Genomic DNA, 25,064 nt, shown 5'->3' on the forward strand with positions numbered 1-25,064 from the left:
TGAGGGTTGATTGAAACTTGATATCAGAACAATCTACCAAAGATATTCATGATTCAAGCCGCCCTCCCACAGCATACCCAACGGTCAGATGGAACCCATACCGGTAGATGAGATTGAGTCAATGTATATATAAAAATATCTTGCAAGGGAATCGATTCGGTCAAGTGGGAGTACCTGAATCGCGGAAGCCTTGATAATAAGGTACTTTTTTATTTATATTAATTCATGACCACCACCACCACTACTACTACTACTACTACTACTACTACTACTGACCGTCGGGTCGAGCAAGACATCCAAAACATTTCAAGGTTGAATGAAACCTTTGGAGAGGAGCAACTTCATCAATTGCCCAACCGCTCATTCAAATTCGGATTCAATTGTGAAATCGGCTATCGATTCACAAATTCATAACTTCTTCACACCAAATCCATCATATTCTCTCATCTCAATCCTCTCTCAGTCCTCTCAGTCCTCTCAGTCCTCTCAGTCCTCTCAGTCCTCTCAGTCCTCTCAGTCCTCTAAGTCCTCTCAGTCCTCGCCCAATCTTCGCATTGTCTTTTCTCCCCTCAAACAAGCAACTACCAAACCATTCCAAAATTAATATATCTTCACCATTCATTTCATTTGCCCCCCAAAAGGAAAACTGCTGCAGTACTATCCGCTCATTAATGTAAAATCGGGTTCTTCCTCCGGCTTGAATAACTACTTTACTTGAATTTACTTTATTTTACTTTACTTTACTTTACTTCACCCTACTTCATTACCTACCCGTACCTACTACCTAGTACCTAGCACTTATATTGTAGTACCTCGCTCATCAAGTTGTACCACGATTCTATCCTATACCATTCTACTACGTAACTTCTTTCTCAGAAACACAACAGCCTTCACAACCTCCTCGTCCTCCTCCGCCTCCTCCTTCTTCTTCTTCGAAAAAGGTACACCCATTCAGCCGCTCGACTTTACTCACGTCACAATATTCCATTACGAATTCCAATTGATTTTCTATTTTTGAATCGGCTCCCTCTCCCATCTACACCGCCGACGTTTTTCTCCAAAAATCATCCTACCTACCTACCTACCTACCTACCGACCGACCTTCATATCCAGTATTTACTACTTGCCCAAGTGTCCTTCGATATCTTTCTTAACGCGAAACAAACAACTCAGTCCTTATCGAATCACACGAGCAGGACTCATTCAATACACATACTTGATGATCTAGACTTTCTCTTATTCAGATATAAGATAAATCACAATTTGGAATAATCGAGGTTCAAAAAGGGGAAAAAAAGGGAAAAAAAAGGAAAAAAAAAGGTCGCGAGATTAACATTTTTTGGCTTCTTCTTAATTCAATCGATGGTTATTGTTTCATGTTCTGCAGGCTGAATGTTCCTTGAACTTTGAGTCGCCAACACATGCGGAGGTCAATTGAGTGGAACCCTTGCTACTCGACAACGTCAGAATTTCAAGCAACTCTCCATAGAGAAGATACGAACCATACGAGCTTCAATCAATCTGCAAGGCCGAAGACGAATTTAACTATCATCAACGATTCCATTTCAATTATTCGCCCTGGCCACTGCGACTCGAAGTACTCGGCTTAAGCATTACTTCCAAATTAAAATATAATAGGGGGCTCGAACAAGGTCTGGAGATAGTTGTGGATAATAAACGTTGATCATCAAATAATGGGTCCTCAATCAGAGGCAGGCCCCTATGCCGAAGGCGAAAATTATGATCCTTCACATTCCGATGATGGGGGAAGACTTACAACTGAGAGGGATATCACAATGCGAGATCAACATCTTCCGAGGCCTAATGGCCCAGATAGGATGAATGCGTCTCCGGCAAACAGTGTGAGTGGCAGAGAAGGTCCTTTGAGAGAGGGGAGTCGCAGACCAAGCAATGAGCGCACACAATCACGAACGCGAACTGGGAGGACTGGCAGCGGATCTTTGAGATTGTGCAAGAAGTGCGGTGAACCTTTGACAGGTCAATTCGTACGTGCGCTTGGAGGTACATTCCATTTGGATTGTTTTAGATGTCGAGTAAGTCATTCCCATTATGCCATCGTCTAAGGGCGTTCAGTTTCTGACTTACATTTTGTAGGATTGCGGTCAAATAGTCGCATCAAAGTTCTTTCCGGTGGACGAAGAAAATGGCGAAGGACAATACCCCCTATGCGAGACTGATTACTTCCGACGTTTAGATTTAATCTGCCACCAATGTAATGGGGCACTACGAGGATCCTATATCACTGCCCTCGAGCGCAAATACCATATCGACCATTTCACTTGTTCAGTATGTCCAACAGTGTTCGGCGCACAAGATAGTTACTACGAGCACGATGGACAAGTTTACTGCCACTACCACTATTCGACACGATTCGCGCAACGATGTAATGGATGCCAAACAGCAATCTTGAAACAATTCGTCGAGATATTTCGAAATGGTCAAAATCAACATTGGCACCCTGAATGTTATATGATCCATAAATTCTGGAATGTGAGGTTGGCTTCCCCGCAAGATGTACAAGAAATTCAAGAGGAATCTGAAGATGCGACGAACGAGGAAGGTCGAAATAATGTGCGATTAGAAGAGGAGAGAATGGAAGAAAAGGTCTACAAAATTTGGAGTGTACTGTCGACATTCGAAGAGTCCTCCGCGGCTTGTATATCCGATATGCTTCTACATGTTAGTAACGGTGCATATATGGATGGTGTAATGGTGGCAAAGAAGTTCATATGGCACGTGGATATCCTTTTTTGTTCTGCAGATAAATTGGATGGCATAATGATGAGGGATGGCTCAAAGGGTTAGTATCTCAATAATCTATGTCCTCACTGTTTTTACTAATCTTGTCAGGGCTATCATATTCGCGCGAAGCAAAGTTGTTATGCAAGAAAATCGTAGCATTCTTCTCACTTCTGTCCAAAACTCAGGAGACGGGAGTTCGAAAACTTGGCGTCACGCAGGAACTTCTTGCCTTGGTTACTGGTTTGGCCCACTACCTGAAACTATTGATTCGTATCTGTCTTCAAGGCGCATTAAAGGTCGAACGAGATCAAAAAGATCCAGAAGGCCTTCACCAATTCCTCGATGACTTGGGTGATATGGATGCAATCAAGAATGATGACAGATCGTTAGAAGCTACCACCGGAACACCTGGACTTTCAGCTCCAAATTCGGATTCATGCATTAAATGTCAAAAGCCAATCGAGGATGAATGTGCTCGCTTCGAAGAAAGGAGATGTCATTTAACATGCCTGCAATGCTCTAATTGTGAGCGAGATCTTTCTCAGATCCTCGAGGACATCAGGTTTGATGATGTAGAACAACGGGTATACTGTTGTAATTGTCAAAGTCAGTCGTCAGACGTGGTATCAGGATTCGTGCGAGTGACGAGGTTGCAACAATATGTATTCCTTCTAAGAGTTGCTTTAGCTCGATTGCTCGAAATATTACGTACCAAGGGTACTCTGCCACATACTTCGGATGACCCCAACCTTAATGGCTACAATTCGAGTGAGGGTCATAAAGTACCCTCGGATGACGACCCTCCGATGTTGAGGTCTGAAGCTCGTTCAAAATCATTCGGTGGTCCAGTTGATGAAAACCCACGCGAATCATCCTACGAAAACACCTTGAATGACGTAAGGCGACTACGAAGTACTCGAATGGACAAACATCTGTCTTCTACCATCAAAAAAGCGAGAACGTCGCGGATAATGGATGGTGTCGACAATAGGAGGCCAGGTTCTGCAGGTGCTGATGGGTCACATTCGAGAAACAATGAATTCCAAATAGTGGAAGACCGTGATGGTAACGGCGAATCGAGAACGGAATTATTGTTCGGTCATCAAGACGCTCTTACCCTGGATGATATTCCTAGAATTGTGGCTGCTGAGCAAGCAAAGGAACAAAGACCAAATGCATATAAGCATGCCCGTCATGAGCTTTTCCGAACATCTATCACTGAACCTAAACTCATCAACGGTCATCAAAGGACTTTCTCTGCTGGTAATGACCTTGATGCACAAACACAACGTCAACAACAGAGAGGTGCTGGGAAGAAATATTTCTCGGAATTATCCGCGTTGGAATATTTTATCGTACGTCATGTTGCAGTTATCGCCATGCAACCCATGCTGGATGGCCACTTTACTATGGAAGAACTACTTAACCTAATCGAGACTAGAAAACCCACTTTCTGGGGTAAGATGGGTAAAGCTTTCAAGAATGATGGCAAGAAGACAGCCGTCAAGAAGAAGGGCGTCTTCGGGATACCACTTGATGTTATCGTCGAAAAGGATGGTGCCGAGTCGACAGATGGTGTTGGTCCTGGAGCTCTCAAGATTCCTGCTCTCGTCGATGATGCAATTGCTGCAATGAGAAAGATGGATCTTTCAGTTGAGGGTGTCTTCAGAAAGAATGGTAATATCAGAAAGCTTAATGAAACCGTTAAGGAAATCGATAGTGGAGGGTGTGATGCTGTAGATTTGAGTCGACAAAATGTCGTTCAAGTCGCTGCTCTACTCAAGAAATATCTCCGAGATTTACCGGATCCTTTATTGACGTTCAAGCTCCACAATTTATTCATCGCTTCGCAAAAGATTGCCGATGAAGATAAGAGGCGTCGAGTATTACATCTAACATGTTGTTTGCTTCCAAAGGTACACAGGGATTGTTTGGAAATTCTCTGTTCCTTCTTCAACTGGGTTGCATCTTTCCATCAAGTCGATGAAGAATCTGGATCAAAGATGGATACTCATAATCTTGCCACTGTCATCGCACCGAATATTATATACACGAATGCTAAATCTCCTGTCGATGATAATTTCCTTGCAATCGAGGTCGTTCACACACTCATTGAGTGTAACGAGCAAATGTGTGAAGTAAGTTTTTCCAGTTCACGTTCATGTTTTCTATGACTAACAATATAAAAAGGTGCCAGAAGATCTCCAATCAATATTGAATGACCCCGTTCTCTTCAATAACACATCCGATATCACAACCAAAGAAATTCTTAAACGCTATGGCGATATTAGTGCTTCCGGTGGTGCAAGACATACGGTCGAAACGACTGAAGCCACTGGTCATAGAGATGGGAATGGAAGACCGTTAGCTCCAATGGTCACGAGAGTAGATGTTGATCCGGCGAATAATGCTTGGCAAAAAGAAAGTTCTGTGAGGCATGTGCAGGATGCCCAGGTTGGCGGGCAAGGGAATCAGAATATGAACCCGAATCGAGAGTGGCAAGGTGGTGAAGGGGTAGAGTTGCAACATCCACCACAGATTTATAGAGAGGAAAGGACTAGGACGCCGGATTTGGGGAATATTAATGGACATGGGCATGGTGGGGAGAGGAGTGGGGATAGGGAAAGGGGGGATAGGAGGGAATATAGAAATTCTAATAGTGGGTGGGGACCAGGGAGACCGCCTCAGAATGGTGGGGTAGGAGTTACGGGAGCGGGATGAGTAAAGGGAAAGAGATGAATAAGATAGGAGATGAGGAGAGGTGGAGCTAAATGGGAAGAAAAGAGCATATGTGGAGGATCAATCATCTTTTTGGGATAATAAATAACATATCTTGATTAGAGATAAAGTTTTCGTGCTTTTGATGGATGGGACTTTGGGAAAAAGTGTAGGGAGAAAATGGGAGGTGGATTGGTGAATAAGTGATTAAGTGGATAGTAGGGATGAAAGAAGGGTGGATCTAGATGAACTACATCCATCACTTCTTGATTACCTAGATAATAATGAATGAGATACTTATGTTATATTTATATCTTACTTTTGTGAGTGAGTGAGTGAGTGAGTGTGTGTGTGTTTGGTTGTAATGTAATTTATATACATAGGTATGTATATTCTATACTAATAACTCTCAAATATTAAATCTCATATTGGATTTGTACTTATAAAGATCGTACTAGAGTATTCTTCTCCACTTTCATGTAGGAAATAGAAAATAAAAAATAGACCAGAGTAGAGAAGAAAAGGAGAGGGTAATAATAAGTGATAGACACGTGAGTGAGTGAGTAAGCGAGCAAACCATCAATGACATATATCATGCATTTCGTTTCCAGATGAATTTTTATAAATGCTCTTCTTATTAACGCTCTTCTTATTCTTTGTATAACATAATATAAACATAACATAAGATAACACAAACATAACATAAGATAAGATAATGTACACTGTGAATTTAATGCAGTGCAGCATGGCGTAATGAATATAATGTAATAAATATATATCCATCTTCGCTATCCTCCTCCTCTTTATCTGTATCTGTGTCCGCTTACTCTGTATTCTTCATTCTATATTCTTCGTTTCGTGGCTGGTTCGTTCGGTATGTGTTCTTCAAATCTACTCTTCTTATTCTCTTTATTCTTTTTCTTTAATTTTCCTCTTCCTCTTCCTCTTCCTCTTCCTCTGATTTCGTTTGCTTGATTTTGGAGTATGTATCTGTATCTGTATCTGTATCTGAATCGCTTTTCTCGATTTTGATTTCAATTTCGATTTCGGGTTTGGTGTTGGTGTTGGTTTTATTGACGATACAGTTGGCGATTAGCTTGAGGATTTGTTCGGCGATTTGGTTGGCGATTTGGTGCTTCTCCTTTTGTTGGTTCTGTCGATTCTTCTCCTCCTCCTTCTCCTCCTCCTTCTCCTCCGCACGAATACTCGCCAATACACTCTCTAATGACTGCCCCGGACTGTAAATTACCATTCGCATTACTAGTAGCCTGGGGGTTTTCGCTGCCTCTCCTTCTTTTTCTTTTTCTTCCTTTTCTCCTTCCTTTGCTACTTTAGATGATTTGGACTTTTTAGATGGATTCATTTTCGAGGGTCTGCATAGCCAGGGCTTAGATGTTAAGGGTCTGGTCATTGAGGGTTCGCTGTATGGACCTGCTAAAATGGGTTTTGCTTCTTCTTTTTCTCCTTCCCCTTCCCCTTCCCCTCCTTCTCCTTCCTTTGCTACTCCAGCCGATTTGGATGATCTAGATGGATTCATTTTCGAGGGTCTACATAGCCAGGGCTTAGATATTAAGGGTCTGGTCATCGAGGGTTCGCTATATGGACCTGCTAGAATGGGCTCTGCTTCTTGTTTTTCTTGTTCTTTTGGTGGCGGAGGTTGGGTTAAGTGTTTGTCTTTCGGGGGTGCGAAGGAGGGATTTTGGGGGGATTCTGTGAGGGGAGAGGGTTAGTATATATTTCCTGATATTAAAATCAAACCAAACCAAAGTAATAAGTAATAAAACATACCAGAAGACAAACCATAACCAGACGTATTCGCATCTCTCATCGTCCAAAAATGCGGATCCAACACATTAGATGTCTGAGTAACAGGTACCTCATCTCTCGACTCTTCATTCATAACCCTAATTTTGCGCGGTAGAAATAGAGAGAGAGCGAGTGCGCGATAACCCTCATAGGGTTTTGCTTCCTGTGGAGGAGGGAGAGTGGATATCCATTGGCGAATTCGCGCGCGTCGGGTGAGGCGTTCTGTGAAGGGGGAAGAGGGGGGAAGATTGGAGGAGAGGAGGGGTTTGGTGGGTTGGATGGGTTTGGTAGGAGTGATAGGAATTTCTTCTTCCTTTTCTTCTTCCTTTTCCTTTCTTTCTTTCATACGACGCATTCTGCGGCGCTGACGTATAGAGACGAACTTGCGTCGAAAAAGCATTTTTGGTGCAGGGAAGAGGTTATTGACCCATCGGAATTTAATCGCAGGGCGCTTCATGGGTTTTGTGGATTTGGAAGAGGGGGGAAGCTTGGAGGAGACGGTGGGTTTTATGGGAGTTTGTTCTTTTCCGTTCCCTTTTCCCCTTTCCTTATTACTTTCTGCAATAACGGGATCTTTGAGACGGAGATCCTCAAGAGATACTGGCCTGTTCGAGGTAAATTGACAGATCGCGCTGATTTGCGCGAGAACTTCATCTATTTTCGCAATTGTGCTGCTTATGTCATTCGCGACTGTGGTTGCATAGGTATCGGTAAAAGCGTCAGAGGGGTCTTCTTCCTGTTCATCTGCAGAAGTACGTGGGGCTTTTACTCCTGTAGAGAACTCAGAAATGGATGTAGAATCATCGAGATCGACTATCGGAGTATCCGGAACCGGTGTGAGAATGGCGCGGAGATGGATATTCAGTTGATCGAGTTTTGAGATTAGGTTGGTAATGTTTTTATTAAAGGTGGGTGTGGCCCCAGGAGTGTCGGTAGGGGTGATGTTGATTAGGTCTTCTCTTGGGAGGGCGCTGGATGAGCTGTTGAGTTGATCTGTGTCTGGAATTGCGACCTTTGGATCCGGTTTGATGGCGATTCCAGAGTCGGCTCTAAAGATGCCCATCTTTCTTTCTGCAGACTTTTCGGGGGGAGGCATTAAATGCATCGAATGACCATAGGATGGTGAGACCTGTACAGTAGAGGGATTGTGAGACGTAGAAGGTGTCATGGTTGAGAGAGATGATGACAGAATGTCAGGATTATTCATTTTTCTGAATGTTGAAATTTTGGTGATAGCACTATGATGTATAGAAAAATGAAATTAAATATGGGAGAAAGTATTCTTGCAAAAGGTGTTCAAAAGGATTCTTTTTCTACTAGGTAAACTAGCATTGAGTAATAGTAGGAACTATCTAAAAAGATACCAAGATGACAAAATTCCCTCTGACCAATAAAAATCGAATGAGGCCCAACTAAAAATCGATCGACAATTACTAAAGCCAATATAGCGCATGAGTGCTTGATTTTGTACAATAATTTGCAGCAAATCTGGGTTGTAAAGTGGTGATCGAGCCCGAGAAAGTCTAGAAGACGTTGAATCTTGGCCTATTCAATTTTGACAAGTCCCCCCTAGTGAATTTAGCGACAAGACTAAGTCGCTAGACTCTCCCACAAAGAGACCACATGTCATTTTCCCACGAACTCATCTAGAAAGCTTCCTTGAGAACGTTTATGTATTGAAATAATAAGAAAATGTGAATTGTATGTACAGCCGAGAATGACCCAGGGGAAGCTTCCGGTCACAGAATAGAAAGAACTATAAATGAAAGAATGATGATATTAGGCGCCAAATATTGAAGAGAGAAGTAGAGACATTGAGGAAAATGCGACTTCCGAGGTTAGGATCATGCCGGCAAAGACAGTATCTTCACGACGAAAATTACAGAGGAAGCAACAGATAAAAAGATGATGATAGAATGTTCAAAAAGAGAAAGAAGAACAAAGTAATATTGAACAATTACCCGGCCATATGGCTCCTACACCGACATGCAATTGCAGCAAGAAAAGTATGGACAGCTCAGACTTTGAAGGAAATATGAAATACAAGAGGAGCAGGCTTGGAATATCGGAGAGTTGAAACGTCGATGGATGCTGGGATGACTCCCTCATAGCTATAACGAAATCGTGTAGATCCGATCTTGCGAGGTGTGTATCCCTTCAAGAATTTTTTGTCCTATACCAATATTTCACATCTCATGCCGTATAACATGAGGCGCAATTCATTCTAGTAAATTTTGAGCCGCCACCATGATTCAAGGAATAGAGCCGCCTGGCTCTCTTTACTCTCGAATAATGTCAATGGACAGTCCTCAAGTTCGAAATTCTCCAGGAACTGAAACCCTATCTCGAGAGAGTTGAAGAATAAGGAATGAGAAGTAGTGTTCAGGTGGTGGATGAACGTGGAGCCCAAGGAAAAGTCGAAGACGGACGTAGGTGGGTCAAAGAAACGTTGGAGAATATTTGGAGGATAGAAAGGATCATACCGCTTAAGGAAAAGGGCTGTGGGAATAGAAGAGGTCAAGGGTCTATTTTATGGAGACGAAATGGCTGCAATTTTGAGGACTGTCGAAACCCTATTCAAGAAAGAAATAGGGCAGAAGGGCGCGAACCAGAGGAGTTCCATATCTCTCAAGAGTATAAGCACTCATAGTGGAGGAAAAGCTGAAAGCTTTAGGAAGGAAAGTTTGAAAGGTGAAATGAAGTGATTGATATAATAGATTGATGATGAACGGTTTATAATATATTTGAATATGAGGGCATAAATTTGGGGAGACAAACACATAGAAAAAATAAGCTTGGGATATTTTGTTAGATATAGCACTCTTCTGATACTCCGCGCCCCAGCCAAAAATTTCCTTGACTTCCACAAGTCCCATCAAACTCCATAACTGATATGATATCAAACCCTTTTTTTCACTCATCGATTCACATCGATTCACATTGAAACTCTCTCAAATCTTCTTGCTTCTCTTCTTTCCTCCAGCTGCCTTTTCTGCCCCAGAAGTCTCAACATCTCCACTACTCTCCTTCAATAATGCTGCCCATTTGTCATCCATACTCAGATCTGCTTGGCCTTCTTGCTCAACCTTTTTCTCATCCTTAACCACTCTCTTTTGATCGACAGCTCCAATCACTGAAATATTACTTGCCAACATCTCTTGATATGGCTGCACAATAAAATGACCTTTCACATCAAACCATTCTCTAAATGGTTTTCTTAAGGTTCTCTCCTCCTTTGGTTGTCCAGATCTACCTTTGGCCGCTTCATAAATCTTAAATGTTAAGTTATAAATTGGTTGATGTTTTTTGGTTTGAGTAGAGATTTCGATGATGTGTTTCTTGTCTGGAGATGTGCCGATATATATAATTCCCTTCTCGACATAGAATAACCAGAATGTAAGGAAGGTGTTGAGGATAAAGTAGATTCCAACTGCAATTGCTGTGAAGGACTTCGTAGGCTCAAAACCATAGGTGTAGTCCCAGTAAAAACAGGCACCGCAGACTAAGACAGATGTATAACCAATGGCCAGACGGGCATCGGAGAGAGTATGTGACTGGGTGAACTTGAGGGAGTTTAAGTAGGTGGGGAGAGCATCGTCGGAGGTGTTTTTGAGATCTAGAATTGATTGTTAGTATTGTAATATTTAAACAATTCTTGTAGATAGATGTATATACTGACCAGGGAGAGAATGCACAGATATCCTTTCTGAAGCCATGGTTGATTTTTGTTCTTTCTCAAAATTATGTGGAGGGGAAAGCTGTTGTCGCAATGTACACAAAGAGACCGTGTCTTGATGAAGCTCTACTCGCAAGGGTCCGAGGTTAGCGTGAAAGCCACATTTGATGTCAGATTCAACCACAGATCTAGATAGAATTCAACTCGCGACAACCCCTCATACATAATCTTCTTCAACGAGATAGAATAGGAAGATATCGCAAAGATGGCACAGGTTCCTGTGCAGACGATCCATAGGGATCCCCAGTTATTGTGAGCAAGTCGTCATTCTCCATATTGGATTGAGCTGATAAAGATGTAGCTACTGGATCTTGATACCTATTACCATTGTTATGGTATGTATTTCTTACTCCTCTGATATTCAATCTGCCGTCCTAACTCATTAATCAGATTTTGACTGGTATCCTTCGTCACTATGCTACCGTTCTTATGGCTACTACTCCTAAAAAGCAAGAGCTTCCAGCTATTCGCGAACAACGATCCTTACTTCGAGGTATCAACCTTCGCAACAACGCTCATGTTCTTACTCCCGCCTCTTTCCAACCACGCAGAGATTATATCGTACAAGCATTTGAAGAAGGAAAGTTCTTGAAGGAGCCAGATAAGAAGGGACAAGCAGCTCCAAATCCAATGACTGATCCAGCAGCTATGGAGGGAATGATGGGCATGATGAAGGGAAATATGTCTATGATGATCCCACAGACCTTGATTATGGGATGGATTAATGCATTTTTCAGTGGATTTGTTATTAGTGAGTTGCTTACTGGAAGTATTAGGCGGCTAGATGTACTAATATGAGACTTATAGTCAAATTGCCATTTCCATTGACGATTAAGTTCAAGAGTATGTTGCAAGCTGGAGTAGCTACCAGAGACATGGATCCACAATGGATGTCTTCCATTTCGTGGTATGTTCTTTGTATCTTTGGATTACAATCTGTATTCAACTATTTATTGGGAAGCGATAATGGTATGTTAATCCTCTACACGTGTGGTTATAAGAGGGGATACTAAGTAAACATAGCTGCAAGTCAAATGGCCCAACAAATGGGTCAAATGGGTCCAGGAGCAGGTGCACAAATGTTTGGACCAGGTGTAGACCCCGACAAGCAATTCCAAGGCGAGGCTGAGAATTTATCTGTCTTGGCTCACAAGAGTACATTAGAGGGTGTAGAAGAGAGATTATTGGAAAGTGTGAGGGTGTAAATCAAATAGTTGGACTAGAATCTCTGATTAGCAGAAGTGCTTCTTGTTAAAGTCAACGGTCCCTGGGCGTACACAATGCATACAAGGGATGACCTATAGCTCAAGTCAAGAAATTCACGCCTGCTGGGTACAGAAGGTATGAAAAACGGGCGCGAGTTAATCGCCTCATGCTACTTCATGTAAATGATAAGTGGTTAATTGTATAAATCTATCTTCAACGTCCACAGTTTCATTAGTGCGTCTTTAGTTGAAAAATAGGCGTCAGGTTTCTGTTATTTTCCGAACGTAGAGAAGGTCACATGAGTGACCCAGACGTTCCCCCCATCTTCGACTTCACTTTCCACTTTGAATTTAGAAGTCACGCAAGATCGTTACCTACACTTTTGACCGTGGGAGCTTTTCATTTTTAACTTCCATCTCTTCCATTCTCTATCCATCATCCTTCATTCTATCTCCATTATTACTTATCCATTGTCGTCCAATCTACAAATCTCATCTTGCGAATATTTGCATGGTAATTTATCATCCAAATCATGTATCGTTCTGCTTCATTGGATCTTCCCGATGACGGAATGAATATGCCTCCACCAAGTAGAACTGGAAGCAGATCTGCAAGCAGAAATGCGACGTCGCCAGTCCTTAAGCTATCTCGTCCTGCTGGAAATGGCTCAATTTTGCCAAAAACACCCACAGTCAGTATTGATGTCTTGATTTGATAGATTCAATGCTGACATCAAGGGTTCTAGCTGACTCCAACTCATAACAATTCAGTATTTGGTGATGTTGAGAAGGTTTCCAAATCTGCAGATTCCATAGTAAGCATTGAGCTTTTGATTCGGTGACTTCAAAGCTGACATTGCGCTTTCAGACTGTCAATATCAAACCAGTTGAACCAACTGAGGCCATTGAAAATGATTCTACTCCCAAGAGAAGAAGTAATGGGGTTGACATGCGCCCTAGCAAAAAGGCCTGCTTGCTTGCGTGGACTTTCTCGAATCACAATTAATAATTTATTATACGTACTAACGTCCGACTGCAGATCATTTTCCGAAACTGTGAAATTGATTGTTGGTACCAAAGATGAAACCAAGACGTTTGTTATTCATAAGGATCTGCTTTGTGCTGCAAGTCCCGTTTTTGAGACTGGCTTCAAACCTGTGTGGCAAAAGGGAGGAGATGCCATCATGGAGCTACCCGAAGACGATCCAATATATTTTGCGCTATTGGTCTAACGTGATTTATCAGTGTGCGGGTCATATCAGTGTGCGGGTCATTTTCACCTCAATTCACTCTATTCTCTTTCAATACGCGTTTTTATCAACAATCCACAATGGATTCGAATAATCAAGAAGCCCGTATACTCCTCGCTATCGAAGCTATTCAAAAAGACAAAAAAACAAGTATTCGAAAGGTTGCAAAGATATATAATATCTCGAATACAACACTACAGCGTAGAATTAATGGTATTACTTCTCGTTCCGAATATCGACCTAAATCTTATAATCTTTCAGAACTAGAAGAGAATATCATTTCTGAATATATAATTGATATGGATTTGAGAGGATTTCCACCTAAATTAAGAAATGTAGAAGATATGGCGAATCATATTCTTGAATCGAGGGGTGCAAAGCGCGTTGGGAAGCTCTGGGCGCATCGATTCGTAAAGCGTCGAATCGAATTAAAGACGCGTTTTAGTCGTGTTTATGACTTTCAAAGAGCTCTCTGCGAAGATCCTAAGCTTATTGAAGAGTGGTTTCGATTGGTTGCGAATATGCGAGCGAAATACAGCATTTTGGATGGCGATTTCTACAATTTCGATGAGACGGGCTTTATGATGGGTATAATATGCCCCGGAATGGTAGTAACTAGTGCTGAACGGAATGGCAGAAGCAAGGCAATACAACCAGGCAATAGAGAATGGGCTACAGCAATCATATGTGGCAATGGGGAGGGTGAAACTATACCCCCATTTCTAGTGGTTCAAGGACAGGTTCATCTTTCCAATTGGTATACCGAAACCGATTTTCCTGCGGATTGGGCTATTAAACCTACATCTAATGGATGGACAAACAATGAGACAGGTTTAGAATGGTTGAAACACTTCGACAAGCACACTAAGAACCGAAGAAAGGGCAGGTATCGAATGTTGGTACTAGACGGGCATGAAAGCCATGAATCAAGAGCTTTTCAAGCATATTGCAAAGAGAACGATATTATATGCTTAAGTCTACCACCGCATTCAAGTTATTTAACTCAACCACTTGATGTGGGCTGTTTTAGCAATCTGAAACGTTCATATGGTGGTCAAATTGATGGGTTTATCAAGGCACATATCAATCATATTTCGAAGGTTGAATTCTTTATAGCTTTTAAAGCTGCATATAAAGAATCAATCATCTCTCAGAATATGAAATCAGGATTTCGAGGAACAGGTTTAATACCATTTAACCCTGAAGCCGTACTTTCGAAGTTAGATATTCGAATTCGTACACCTACCCCTCCCTCTTTCGATCTAGATCAATGGATCTCTCAAACCCCTCACAACCCAACTGAAGCTCTTTCTCAATCAATTTTAGTGAAATCTCGAATAACCCGACATCAATCAAGCTCCCCTACACCTATATTTGAGACTGTACTAGCTCTAGCTAAAGGTACAGAGAGATTAGCTCATGAGAATACACTTTTGAATGCAGAGATTCGTACACTTCGAAAGGCAAATGAGGCATTAAGCAAGCGTCGACGCGCGAAAAAAACCCAATTACGTCAAGGAGGAGTACTTACTGGGCAAGAAGCTCTTGATATATTATCTCAACAAGAGGTTGATATTCAGATTCAACGCGACGAGCGTCAAAAAGGGAGGAATTCTAATGAAGAAGCATCTTCTAGTCGATGCTGTAGTAAATGCGGAAAGACCGGACATAATGCAAGAACTTGTCAAGATAATATAATAGATCCTAGATTATTATAATTTTCATAGTTTTAATCAATTGATTCAATGGTTGTTGAATAATATGAGTTTGAAAGAGTGAATTGAGGTGAAAATGACCCGCACACTGATATGACCCGCACACTGATAAATCACGTTATTGGATTTACAAGAATAAAATTGTCTATCCGCAAGGGTTCTCAGGATCACCAATGGGAGCACTAGCTGAGGTCTACCATTTGGCCGAAAAATATTTCATGCCACGACTCCAGAACGATCTTATTGATTCTTTGGTTTATGAGACTGTCACTAACAGCCGATTTTTCGTTCCATGTACTATAACTTCGATTTTCGATAAATCCCCACCAGCATCAAAGATTCGTCTTTTTGTGGTCAACTCTACTTTGGAAAACTGGGCTCTTGTTAAGCACATGGCTTGTGAGCCAGAAGATCTCTGCGTAGAGTTCCTTTTCAAAATATTCAGTGCTTTCGCTGAGGATCCGAGGGCAGGCTTGAAAGCCAATTTCTTAGATTCCGAGAGTCAGTATTGTGAGCTGTATCACATCCATGAGGCCGAAGAGGAAGGGAAGTGCAGATCTCTCAAACTCCCCGAGCACGTGGTGTCGGATTAAGTTGATTGAATGAGGTGGACATTTGCTTGAGATTCTCAGAACATTTGATTCGGCAGATCAACTATTCTTAACCATCACTACACTCCTTTGATTGAATTGGTGGGCATTTGCTTGGATTTCTCAGAACATGTACTTCACCAGATTAGCTATCTTTAACAATCGCTACACTTTGAGAGTTTTTACGCGGCCATGTACCCATAATCTTTGAATTGTCAGCATAATCTCCTCCCTTAATGCATCAATGAAGATGTGATGACTGCTCCCCAGATTTTATCTCCAATGGAAATGCCCAGTAAGTATCGACGAATGTTCCATAAATAAAACCTGACAATTTCAAGGCCTCGCAACTTGTTAACGCTCACTTGTCAAAACTTCTCTTTAAATCTAACAATTAAATGTTCCTTTAGACTTCAGAGTCTCTTCAATGATCTGACTCAAACCTGGCAAACAAATAACTGCTCCAATTTGTGTTTCTATGCTAGCTTTTTCTCTGAATCGCAAAGTAGATTGAGTATCATATTCACAGTATGGGATCGTTTCATTGAGTTTCATTGAAGATCCTTTTACTCTACCATTGTATGTACTCAGGTGTGCAACCTTAAGTACCTCTTTATATCTGCTATGATATTTGTAAGATATTATTTTCATTCTTAAAGAACAGTATGAGTGTGCCTATCATCCTCTTTGGCTGGCGCCTGGTTTGCTGTTCTCGGTAACGGTATGTCTGCCTGCCCCCCCCCCCCCCCCCTTTTTTTACTGGAATCTTTGAGTCTTTTTAATTTATCGGAGGCGGTACACTCGGATCATGGGACAGCAGGGACTATGTGATGAGAAAGTTTGGGGTTGAATTTATTTGTGATGGGGTTCCTAGGTATGGACATGAGGAGGGATCGAGAAAACGATTGGTTCGGAAACGAGGACTACGAGTGCTCAAGAAAAGTATGGCACATTTGAAGTATAAGTTTGCTTTGCAAGATGGGAGGTCTCGCTATGTTTCCTGTTATGATCACAAAAAATTCGAAGTCGGTGACGACTGGGAAGTCTAAATTGAAGGCTGCCGATAGCAACGTTTGAATTCTGCTTTGATAGACTCAGAGAAATGTACGAAATGAACACAGTAGTTTTGGTGGAAGTTACAATGGTTAGCTTTTATGTAATCTGACATTTAATACTTGAGCACAACCAACCACTCTTCGCGGAAGACCCTTTTCCATGCCTAAACTCCAAACACCTGATATCTTGATATTACTGCACATAGTGGCAATGAATCATGCCTTCTTTGACCTTTTCACAGGCTCGTAATCACTAACAATATCCTCCTCATCATCCCCACCCTCATCATCATCAGCTACGTCTCTGCTTCTCTTCAATCCCTTCATCTTTCTGGTTTGCAACTCCTTCAAGTCTTGTTTACCAAGATGTATTCTACCCATCTTATCACCAACAATATCCGTGGTGATGTTCTTCTTTGGTCTCTCTGCACTTCCTCTTGCCCTTCTCATTGCCTCCTTCATTATGCTCTCATCCGCTTCCTTGACTCTGCCAACTCTGAAGTCCACCCTTGGCCCCATCTCCTCAACTTCAACTCTCGGTAACTTCTGACCACTTTTCTTGGTCTTTATTAAGTATACTCTTAGATGAATCTTTGGTTTCTCCTCCTCTCCATCTACACTATCCCTGGCTGAGATGGAAACGATATATTGAAGACCCTCCACATCCACCTTGTCTGCTGGCTCTCCCTTAAAGAAGTCGAGGAACATCGATTTCGCAAGTGTATATTCGTCTGAAACAGGGCTCTCGAATGGAGTACCCGAGAACAAGATCATAGGCTTTAATCCAACGGCGCATTTCTTGTTCTTGAATTGACTCAAAGTCCTGAACGAATCCGCATCAAGATTCAACTCTAACAAATCCAAAACCTTATAATCGAACATTCTACAGAAAGTAATAGAATGTGGGCGTTTCTTAGATGAGGAGCCGAAAACTAAGAGTGAAGCATCGTTCTTCTCGGAGAAAAATTCAAGGGAAGAAGGATCGTCGAATGGATGAATACTATTCTTCTTGGTGAATTTCTTTGCGAGAGGTAAATGAAGGGTGTGAAGATCTGTGAGACAGTCTTGAGCAGGCTGCGAACATGTTGTATAACGGAGAAAGAGAGCGGTTTTTGGGTTCTCGACTGGCTTGGGTGCTTTTTTGGTGAGTGCGCGCTTGCTGCGAGCATTACGAGGTTTGCTAGTTGAATATGTTAATATTAAAAGACCAATTGGCATTGGAAGGAGAGATGAAAGTACTTACATTTGACGTAACATGATGAATTGATATTATGTGGTATTATGTGATTGTTTGAAGGGAATGAAGATATCAACAAATGCCTTCTTTACTTCTTCTCCAAGCTCGAACTTTTTTTTTGCGATCCGATAATAGATAAAGCACTAGCGCCGAAATTATTCCATGAGGCATGAATGTTTGAATGCCTGAATGCCTGAATCTCACATGTTAATAATTTCACCCTGCGGACCTGAGCGGACGCTAAATGAATCCCAGTAAAGTATGGATGAGAGAGTCTGTGGGGTAGCGAATGGATATCCGAATTCATGTTCATCCCCATAAACATGCCGAGCTTCATTCCTAAGTTTACTTTTTGCTTCATTGACTTTATTTCTTTGACAATACGTCTGCGATTTTAATACTGGATTGACAAGATACATATGAAGCTACAGAAATATTATTCGTCACTTGTTTCTTTCTCTTCTTCAAGAAAACTACTGGAATTGGAGAATTAAGTTACCGAGGTTCGTTTTTGTCCCGGTAAGATGGAGGGAAGAATTGCTGTCATAAAGGTAAACATCTACCGTTCCCATCATAACTTTCGCAGTATACTGATGCGAAAATATAGACAGCACTCGAGAGCTTTATTCTCGATCCCAAAAATGCCGAGTTCCTCGCTATTCTCAAAGCTGCTCGCAGCGGCGCTGTCTACGGTGCCAAAGTCAGATTTCCTCATGCATTGGTGTAGGTCCCCCCTTTTTGTTGCGCCTTTACCGATTCTTAGGCGCATAACTAACTAACTCTCATATTCTAGCATGATTTTTCTATTTAGATCTGGTACTGTCCGTGAAAAGATAGGGCTGATACTCCGCGCAACACGAACACATGCGCAAAATCTCGCGAAATATGCTACGATATATAAGACTACGATGTTAGCACTCAAATATTCAGGGGGCAATAAGGGGAAGGAGGGAAATTGGGATACATTCTTAGCAGGACTATTGGGTGGCTATGTGGTATTTGGAAGGAGGTCAAAGAAGGGACATGTTAGCAGTGTTAGCAAACAGATTGTGATATTCGGTATGTTTCTCTTTTCCAATCGATGCTTTGATAATGTACATTTGAAAGATATGCTAATGTATCGGTGCGCACAGTATTCGCACGAGTATGTTTGTCATTAGCACAATTAGCTGTTCTCCCTTCAGCAGGAATCATCCGAAACAAAGAGCTTGCAGATCGCATATCGAACGACGCATGGCCAGTATTTGCAGCACTGAGCTGGGGAAGTGTTATGTGGTTGTTTAGATGGTATCCGGAGACAGTGCAGAGCGGGTTAAGGAGTAGTATGGATTATATTTATGTGCAGAGCGATCATTGGGATAGTTTGAGGAACTTTATCATACATAACAAATAAAGGGTTTCGGCAAGACGAAAGGGCCAGATGTCTACAAACGAGAAATAAATCGTTTAGTATGAAGGTCGAGGATGTATAGGAAAGCGTATAAGATAATGGTTATAGGAGCAAGCGAGCAGGTCATAGATTGGAGATTGTTTGTTTGCACATTATACCATTATTAGTATTCATGGGACAAAAACCTGGTGTAGAATTAGATTGTCCCGTGGGTTATGGTCCTAATTTATTATATTAATCAAATATTTGGTGTTTCGTTTCAGCATTACATCACTAAATTAAGGATTGGAATTCAGCTCTAATATATCTTCAGCTTGCCTCATTTACTCTTCCCGTTTCTCGAGAACTTGATAATATTTCAATCAATATGATTGCTTTACGGGATCATCAGAATTCTACATACTAGAACGCATTCTTTGTTTCGCTCTCCGGAGAGATTCTCCTTTGTGATGGAGCCATAATCGCTGTATAAATTCTATGGGAATCTAACATGTCGTGAAACTCAAGAGGCTTTTTTACATAACGTAAAGAAGATCTTGATAGTCTGGGTGGACTTAGCACGATTACATGGATGATGAACTTGGGATACCCGATAAGTGTCGGACTCCACGTATTGGGGAAGCTGAACACTAATAAGCCAGCCATCAACATAATTGACAAAGACGATTTCTAGAACCCTTCCTAATACTGTCCTCAATAGATAAATTCTACAATTCAGCCTTCTTTCTCTCTTTCAAGTATTGGCCACTCTAGAATTTTTGAGGTTGTTCAAAAGCAATGTGCATCTCGAATTGATACAATTTTACATATGGTATTGGCGTAGCTCTGGACTCCAAGACCCACTGAAACTCTCGTACCCTCAGATATGGCTGGGCACCCCGAAGAAAACGCAAAGCTCCTGTCAAAAGAGCAGGAGTCTGTCTCGCGAAATTCATCTGATTCTATCGCCTCCACTGCTTCGACTACGAGTTTGGTCTTCGATCGAATCGGCGAACGTGTTGCAGCGAATGGATCTGAAAAACCGACGATGGTGACACCCAAATTCCCTCCTCGGGGAGAGATGGCGTATGCGGATGATGAACATACGCAAATACATTTAGATGAGGAAGAGGAGAAGGATTATGATATGGAGGATGGCGCATTTCTTACAAATGGAGCAACGAACAAATCGGTGGACAAGAAATTAAGAAGATTGATATGGATTATCGGGGGAGTGTTCATTGGAGCCTGGGTGCTAGCATTGTTTATATTTTTGGGAAAACAGGCATACAAACATTCATCAGAAAGTCCTCACGATCCACAGGCAACATCTTCTAGGGGAAGCGGGAAGAAGGTTACAATGGATCAGGTTATGGGCGGTCAATGGAGAGCGACTAGACACAGTATAAGTTGGATTGAAGGAGCCAACGGGGAGGATGGATTATTACTCGAACAAGGCTCTGCCGGAAAGGATTATTTGATTGTGGAAGATGTCAGAACACAAAGCCCTTCAGCTGTAGGGACTCTAGACACGATGACTTTGATGAAGAATGGATATTTCGAAGTTGCGGGAAGAAGCTTGACACCAAGCAAAGTATACCCGAGCAAGGATTTGAAGAAAGTTTTGGTCGCCACAGATGTTCAATCAAACTGGAGACATTCCTTTTATGCGAAATATTGGATCTTTGATGTCGAATCTCAAACTGCGGAACCATTAGATCCTGTAGATTTAGATGGCCGTGTTCAATTGGCCAGCTGGAGTCCAAAGAGCGATGCCATCGTTTTCACTCGAGATAACAATATGTACCTTCGAAAACTATCTTCACCAACTGTCGTCCAAATAACCGTGGATGGTGGTCCAGAATTCTTCTACGGTGTACCTGACTGGGTCTATGAAGAGGAGGTATTTGCTGGAGCTAGTGCAACATGGTGGGATGACAGTGGCAAATATATTGCATTCCTTCGTACAAATGAATCCGAGGTACCTGAATACCCAGTTCAATACTTTGTATCAAGACCTAGTGGAAAAGAACCTTTGCCAGGAGAAGAAAATTATCCCGAAGTCAGAGAAATCAAATACCCCAAAGCCGGTGCTCCAAATCCTACCGTCGATCTTTTGTTTTATGATATTTCCAAGGCGGAAGTATTCGAGATCAAAATCGCCGGTGGCTTTGAGCCAAAGGACCTTTTGATTACAGAGGTAGTTTGGGCTGGGTCGACAGGTAAGGCGTTGATCCGCGAGACGAACAGAGAAAGTGACGTCTTGCGAGTTGTTCTCGTGGATGTTGTGGCTCGAGAGGGAAAGACTGTAAGATTCACAGACATTGCAAAACTCGATGGTGGATGGTTTGAAGTATCTGAAGACACTCGCTATATTCCCGCGGATCCTGCAAACGGTCGTCCCCACGATGGATATATTGACACTATCATTCACGAGAACTATGATCATTTGGGATACTTTACACCAATGGATAATCCTGAACCTATACTTCTTACCTCTGGAGACTGGGAGGTAGTAAAGGCGCCTTCTGCTGTTGATCTTAAGAAAAATCTTGTCTATTTCGTTTCTACCAAAGAGTCACCAATTACAAGACAAGTGTATAGCGTCAAACTAGATGGTACGGATATGAAAGCTATCACCGATACTTCGACGGAAGGCTATTATGTTGCTTCATTCTCTAAGGGTGCTGGATATGTACTTCTTGATTACAATGGCCCAAATATTCCGTGGCAAAAAGTTATCAGCACTCCCAGTAACGATAACCAATACACACATGTCATTGAGGAGAACAAAGAACTAGCTGCTATGGCAAAGAAACATGAATTGCCTATACTAATCTACCAGACTGTCACAATTGATGGATTTGAATTGCAAGTCGTTGAACGTCGACCACCACACTTCAACCCAAAGAAGAAGTATCCAGTATTGTTTTATCTTTACGGTGGTCCTGGATCTCAAACTGTTAGCAAGAGCTTTAGCGTTGATTTCGAATCGTACATCGCCTCAAACCTCGGATACATTGTTGTAACTGTCGATGGTCGTGGAACGGGATTCATCGGACGAAAAGCCCGAACCATTATTCGTGGCAACATTGGTCACTATGAAGCACGCGATCAAATTGAGACTGCTAAAATTTGGGCCAGCAAGAAGTATGTCGACGAATCAAGAATGGCTATTTGGGGTTGGTCATATGGTGGTTTTATGACATTGAAGACCTTGGAAGAAGATGCTGGAGAGACGTTTTCTTACGGTATGGCAGTTGCGCCCGTCACCGATTGGCGATTCTACGATTCTATCTATACTGAGCGATATATGCACACACCGCAGCATAATCCCAGCGGATATGATAACACTAGCATCAGTGATGTAGAGTCACTCGCTAAGAATGTTCGATTCTTGATTATGCATGGTGTTGCAGATGACAATGTTCACATGCAAAACACGCTTACTTTGTTGGACAAACTCGACCTTGCTGGTGTGGAAAATTACGATGTACATGTTTTCCCAGACAGCGACCATTCTATCTATTTCCATAACGCGAACAGAATTGTTTATGATAGTAAGTAACTCCTATTGCACTTGATTTATTCAAATGCTAACCACTCCCAGAACTCAACAACTGGCTTATCAATGCATTCAATGGAGAATGGTTACGTACTGCCAACGCTGTACCTTTGGAAATTGACGTAGCAAAAGTTTGAGATATCAAGTAAACGAGGAAGTGAATAATGAGATGAGAGTATCATAGGAGCGCGGCGTTCACACCGGATGGGAACCTTTGAACATAGACATGATATTATAGTTTCATTGGTGTTGAATTACTTTCTCATAAGAAATATTATATCTCTTTTCTCTGGGGCCTGAGCCTATAATCTATCTCTTTTTGGTGTTCTGTATATTGTGATGATAGAAAATGGTAATGACAATGACAAAGTCGAATGAAAACAAAAAAAGAGAAAAAAAAGAGAAAAAAAAAGAACCAGGTTATTTTTATTTGTTCTAAAAAATGTTACAACACATTACTCCAGGGCCTTACCTTTTCTCGATTCGTTTTAATAATGCCGCAAGAAAGCTGATAAATGCCAAGACGAGCGAATAGGGAAACTGTTAGTGAGAGCCAGCTCACTAGAGATACATACCGCCACACACTCACATCGTCAATCAATCATCAAACCGAAAGGAACCAAACGATGAAAGTCTAAGCAACTTGAAACTACCCTTGGGTCGTACGCTCTTGAATTCTACATCCTTGACATGTCGTGGCTGAACATCGCATTGCTGCAATTCACGCATTCGATCGCTTTCGAGATTTTGACGCGTAAGTTCTTCTTGATGTTTTTGGATTTGTTGAGGAAGCTGGTTATTAGTCTCGTGTTTTTTAGGTGCTTGAACTTGAACTTGGGGTTGCGTTGTGGAAATGCGAGGGGAAGTCGGGAGAGATGTTGGTCGCATGTCGTAATGCGCGGGGATTTGAGCGAAGGCTACAGGGCTGAATGTTTCTGTTTGGGGTGAGGGACCTGGAAGAAGATATTCGGATCGCGTGGATGTGGTTGAGGAGGGGGTGGATTCTGGGTCTTGGGTTTCGGGGAAAGATGGTCTTGGAGCTGGGATTTGGAGTCGGAGGGGTGGGGATACGATGGGAGATTTTCCTTGAACTCGACTTGGTGCTGGCGCAACACCAAGTCGTCTAGTCCTAGGATTGTTATTCCATGATAACGGAGGCGAAGTAAATTTTGATCTCTCGGGTCGTGATCTCTCAAGTCCTCGATTCACAGGGGAAGGCCTTTGATTGATTCCAGCCACTAAACACAACGGGAATCCGTTGCGTTGACTCGGTAAATCTTGTCGATTCTTGATTTCTACGCTGTGGCTTCGTGTGGTGTGTTCGAAAAAGAGTTCTTCATCTTGAGCGCGAGTCGAGGTTTCGGAGTCCCAGTTTGGGAGGATCCCGGGAATGGGTTCCTGTGGTGTAGTGGGATGCCATTCGGGGATTTGCATGCACATTTCTTCGAGAATGTCTCGTGTGAGGGCCCTGGTGGGATTGGATGGTTTGTTAAGGTTGTGGCATCGATTGCAGGGGTTCATAGCTGTGATTTGGGTTGTAGTGGGAGTGTGAGCTGGATCCGATCGGTTAGCGCACTTCTCGACGCGAGACGGAGCGGCAACCTTGGAGCAAATTGGGCAAAAGGTGAGGATCAATTGGCACATGATAGAGTAGTACTGAAAGGGTTTTGAATTTTTTGAGGAACGACGTAAACAGAATAGTGTTTAGATAAAGATGTTGATTTCGTGTGTCTAATAGAGTAGTTTGAAGGATACTAGAAAAATAAAGAAGAGAATCCAACGAGGGAATGAAGCGAAATTGTAGGAATAGTGTGCCTATTTGACTTTTATTCGAAGAGTAATGGAAAATTGAAGAAGAGACCCTAGTGGGGAGATAGAGTGTATTGTAGGAACAGTGTCCACCTGTTGAAGCATTGTTCTACCTTACAAAGTCATCAAGTAGACAAGTATCTTGGAGACTTGCGACCTATCATTTCTCTGCGGTGTGAATGACCATTCATCCGAAGACAAAGAAAGTATCCTTTTCTATGTAGTCGTGAGCAAAGTAACAAAGGA

The 25,064-nt window shown here is 42.1% G+C and overlaps 12 protein-coding genes across 12 annotated transcripts; 8 read left to right on the plus strand and 4 right to left on the minus strand.

Annotated features, from left to right (window-relative positions):
• Positions 1–456: 456 nt before the first annotated feature.
• Positions 457–5,484, plus strand: EAF01_000689 (uncharacterized protein; the record flags this gene model as incomplete). Its single annotated transcript, XM_038908939.1, has 4 exons — positions 457–2,054; positions 2,116–2,821; positions 2,872–4,901; positions 4,954–5,484. Exons 1-4 carry the CDS (start codon positions 1,695–1,697, stop codon positions 5,482–5,484), a joined length of 3,627 nt encoding a protein of 1,208 aa, XP_038775845.1. The 5' UTR covers positions 457–1,694.
• A 623-nt stretch (positions 5,485–6,107) lies between these two features.
• EAF01_000690 (uncharacterized protein) lies at positions 6,108–8,494 on the minus strand (the record flags this gene model as incomplete). Its single annotated transcript, XM_038908940.1, has 2 exons — positions 6,108–7,191; positions 7,270–8,494. The coding sequence occupies 2 exons, from the start codon at positions 8,492–8,494 to the stop codon at positions 6,404–6,406; spliced, it is 2,013 nt and encodes a 670-aa protein (XP_038775846.1). The 3' UTR covers positions 6,108–6,403.
• Positions 8,495–10,238: 1,744 nt separating this feature from the next.
• Positions 10,239–11,003, minus strand: EAF01_000691 (uncharacterized protein; the record flags this gene model as incomplete). Its single annotated transcript, XM_038908941.1, has 2 exons — positions 10,239–10,903; positions 10,967–11,003. 2 exons carry the CDS (start codon positions 11,001–11,003, stop codon positions 10,239–10,241), a joined length of 702 nt encoding a protein of 233 aa, XP_038775847.1.
• Positions 11,004–11,228: 225 nt separating this feature from the next.
• EAF01_000692 (uncharacterized protein) lies at positions 11,229–12,228 on the plus strand (the record flags this gene model as incomplete). The annotated part of the gene is made up of 5 exons (XM_038908942.1): positions 11,229–11,275; positions 11,325–11,358; positions 11,414–11,774; positions 11,831–11,992; positions 12,047–12,228. The coding sequence occupies 5 exons, from the start codon at positions 11,229–11,231 to the stop codon at positions 12,226–12,228; spliced, it is 786 nt and encodes a 261-aa protein (XP_038775848.1).
• Positions 12,229–12,462: 234 nt separating this feature from the next.
• EAF01_000693 (uncharacterized protein) lies at positions 12,463–13,234 on the plus strand (the record flags this gene model as incomplete). Its single annotated transcript, XM_038908943.1, has 3 exons — positions 12,463–12,920; positions 12,975–13,043; positions 13,097–13,234. Exons 1-3 carry the CDS (start codon positions 12,762–12,764, stop codon positions 13,232–13,234), a joined length of 366 nt encoding a protein of 121 aa, XP_038775849.1. The 5' UTR covers positions 12,463–12,761.
• Positions 13,235–13,558: 324 nt separating this feature from the next.
• Positions 13,559–15,196, plus strand: EAF01_000694 (uncharacterized protein; the record flags this gene model as incomplete). Its single annotated transcript, XM_038908944.1, has 1 exon — positions 13,559–15,196. One exon carries the CDS (start codon positions 13,559–13,561, stop codon positions 15,194–15,196), a length of 1,638 nt encoding a protein of 545 aa, XP_038775850.1.
• Positions 15,197–15,366: 170 nt separating this feature from the next.
• On the plus strand, positions 15,367–15,786 carry EAF01_000695 (uncharacterized protein; the record flags this gene model as incomplete). Its single annotated transcript, XM_038908945.1, has 1 exon — positions 15,367–15,786. One exon carries the CDS (start codon positions 15,367–15,369, stop codon positions 15,784–15,786), a length of 420 nt encoding a protein of 139 aa, XP_038775851.1.
• Positions 15,787–16,038: 252 nt separating this feature from the next.
• EAF01_000696 (uncharacterized protein) lies at positions 16,039–16,832 on the plus strand (the record flags this gene model as incomplete). The annotated part of the gene is made up of 3 exons (XM_038908946.1): positions 16,039–16,078; positions 16,454–16,504; positions 16,576–16,832. 3 exons carry the CDS (start codon positions 16,039–16,041, stop codon positions 16,830–16,832), a joined length of 348 nt encoding a protein of 115 aa, XP_038775852.1.
• Positions 16,833–17,054: 222 nt separating this feature from the next.
• Positions 17,055–18,095, minus strand: EAF01_000697 (uncharacterized protein; the record flags this gene model as incomplete). The annotated part of the gene is made up of 2 exons (XM_038908947.1): positions 17,055–18,018; positions 18,082–18,095. 2 exons carry the CDS (start codon positions 18,093–18,095, stop codon positions 17,055–17,057), a joined length of 978 nt encoding a protein of 325 aa, XP_038775853.1.
• A 504-nt stretch (positions 18,096–18,599) lies between these two features.
• Positions 18,600–19,468, plus strand: EAF01_000698 (uncharacterized protein; the record flags this gene model as incomplete). Its single annotated transcript, XM_038908948.1, has 4 exons — positions 18,600–18,626; positions 18,683–18,798; positions 18,869–19,134; positions 19,209–19,468. The coding sequence occupies 4 exons, from the start codon at positions 18,600–18,602 to the stop codon at positions 19,466–19,468; spliced, it is 669 nt and encodes a 222-aa protein (XP_038775854.1).
• An 862-nt stretch (positions 19,469–20,330) lies between these two features.
• EAF01_000699 (uncharacterized protein) lies at positions 20,331–23,146 on the plus strand (the record flags this gene model as incomplete). The annotated part of the gene is made up of 2 exons (XM_038908949.1): positions 20,331–23,004; positions 23,055–23,146. The coding sequence occupies 2 exons, from the start codon at positions 20,331–20,333 to the stop codon at positions 23,144–23,146; spliced, it is 2,766 nt and encodes a 921-aa protein (XP_038775855.1).
• Positions 23,147–23,606: 460 nt separating this feature from the next.
• EAF01_000700 (uncharacterized protein) lies at positions 23,607–24,653 on the minus strand (the record flags this gene model as incomplete). The annotated part of the gene is made up of 1 exon (XM_038908950.1): positions 23,607–24,653. The coding sequence occupies one exon, from the start codon at positions 24,651–24,653 to the stop codon at positions 23,607–23,609; it is 1,047 nt and encodes a 348-aa protein (XP_038775856.1).
• Between the last annotated feature and the right edge of the window lie 411 nt (positions 24,654–25,064).

This window comes from Botrytis porri (assembly GCF_014898465.1).
Source record: "Botrytis porri strain MUCL 3234 chromosome Unknown BPOR_001, whole genome shotgun sequence".
NCBI lineage: Eukaryota > Fungi > Ascomycota > Leotiomycetes > Helotiales > Sclerotiniaceae > Botrytis > Botrytis porri.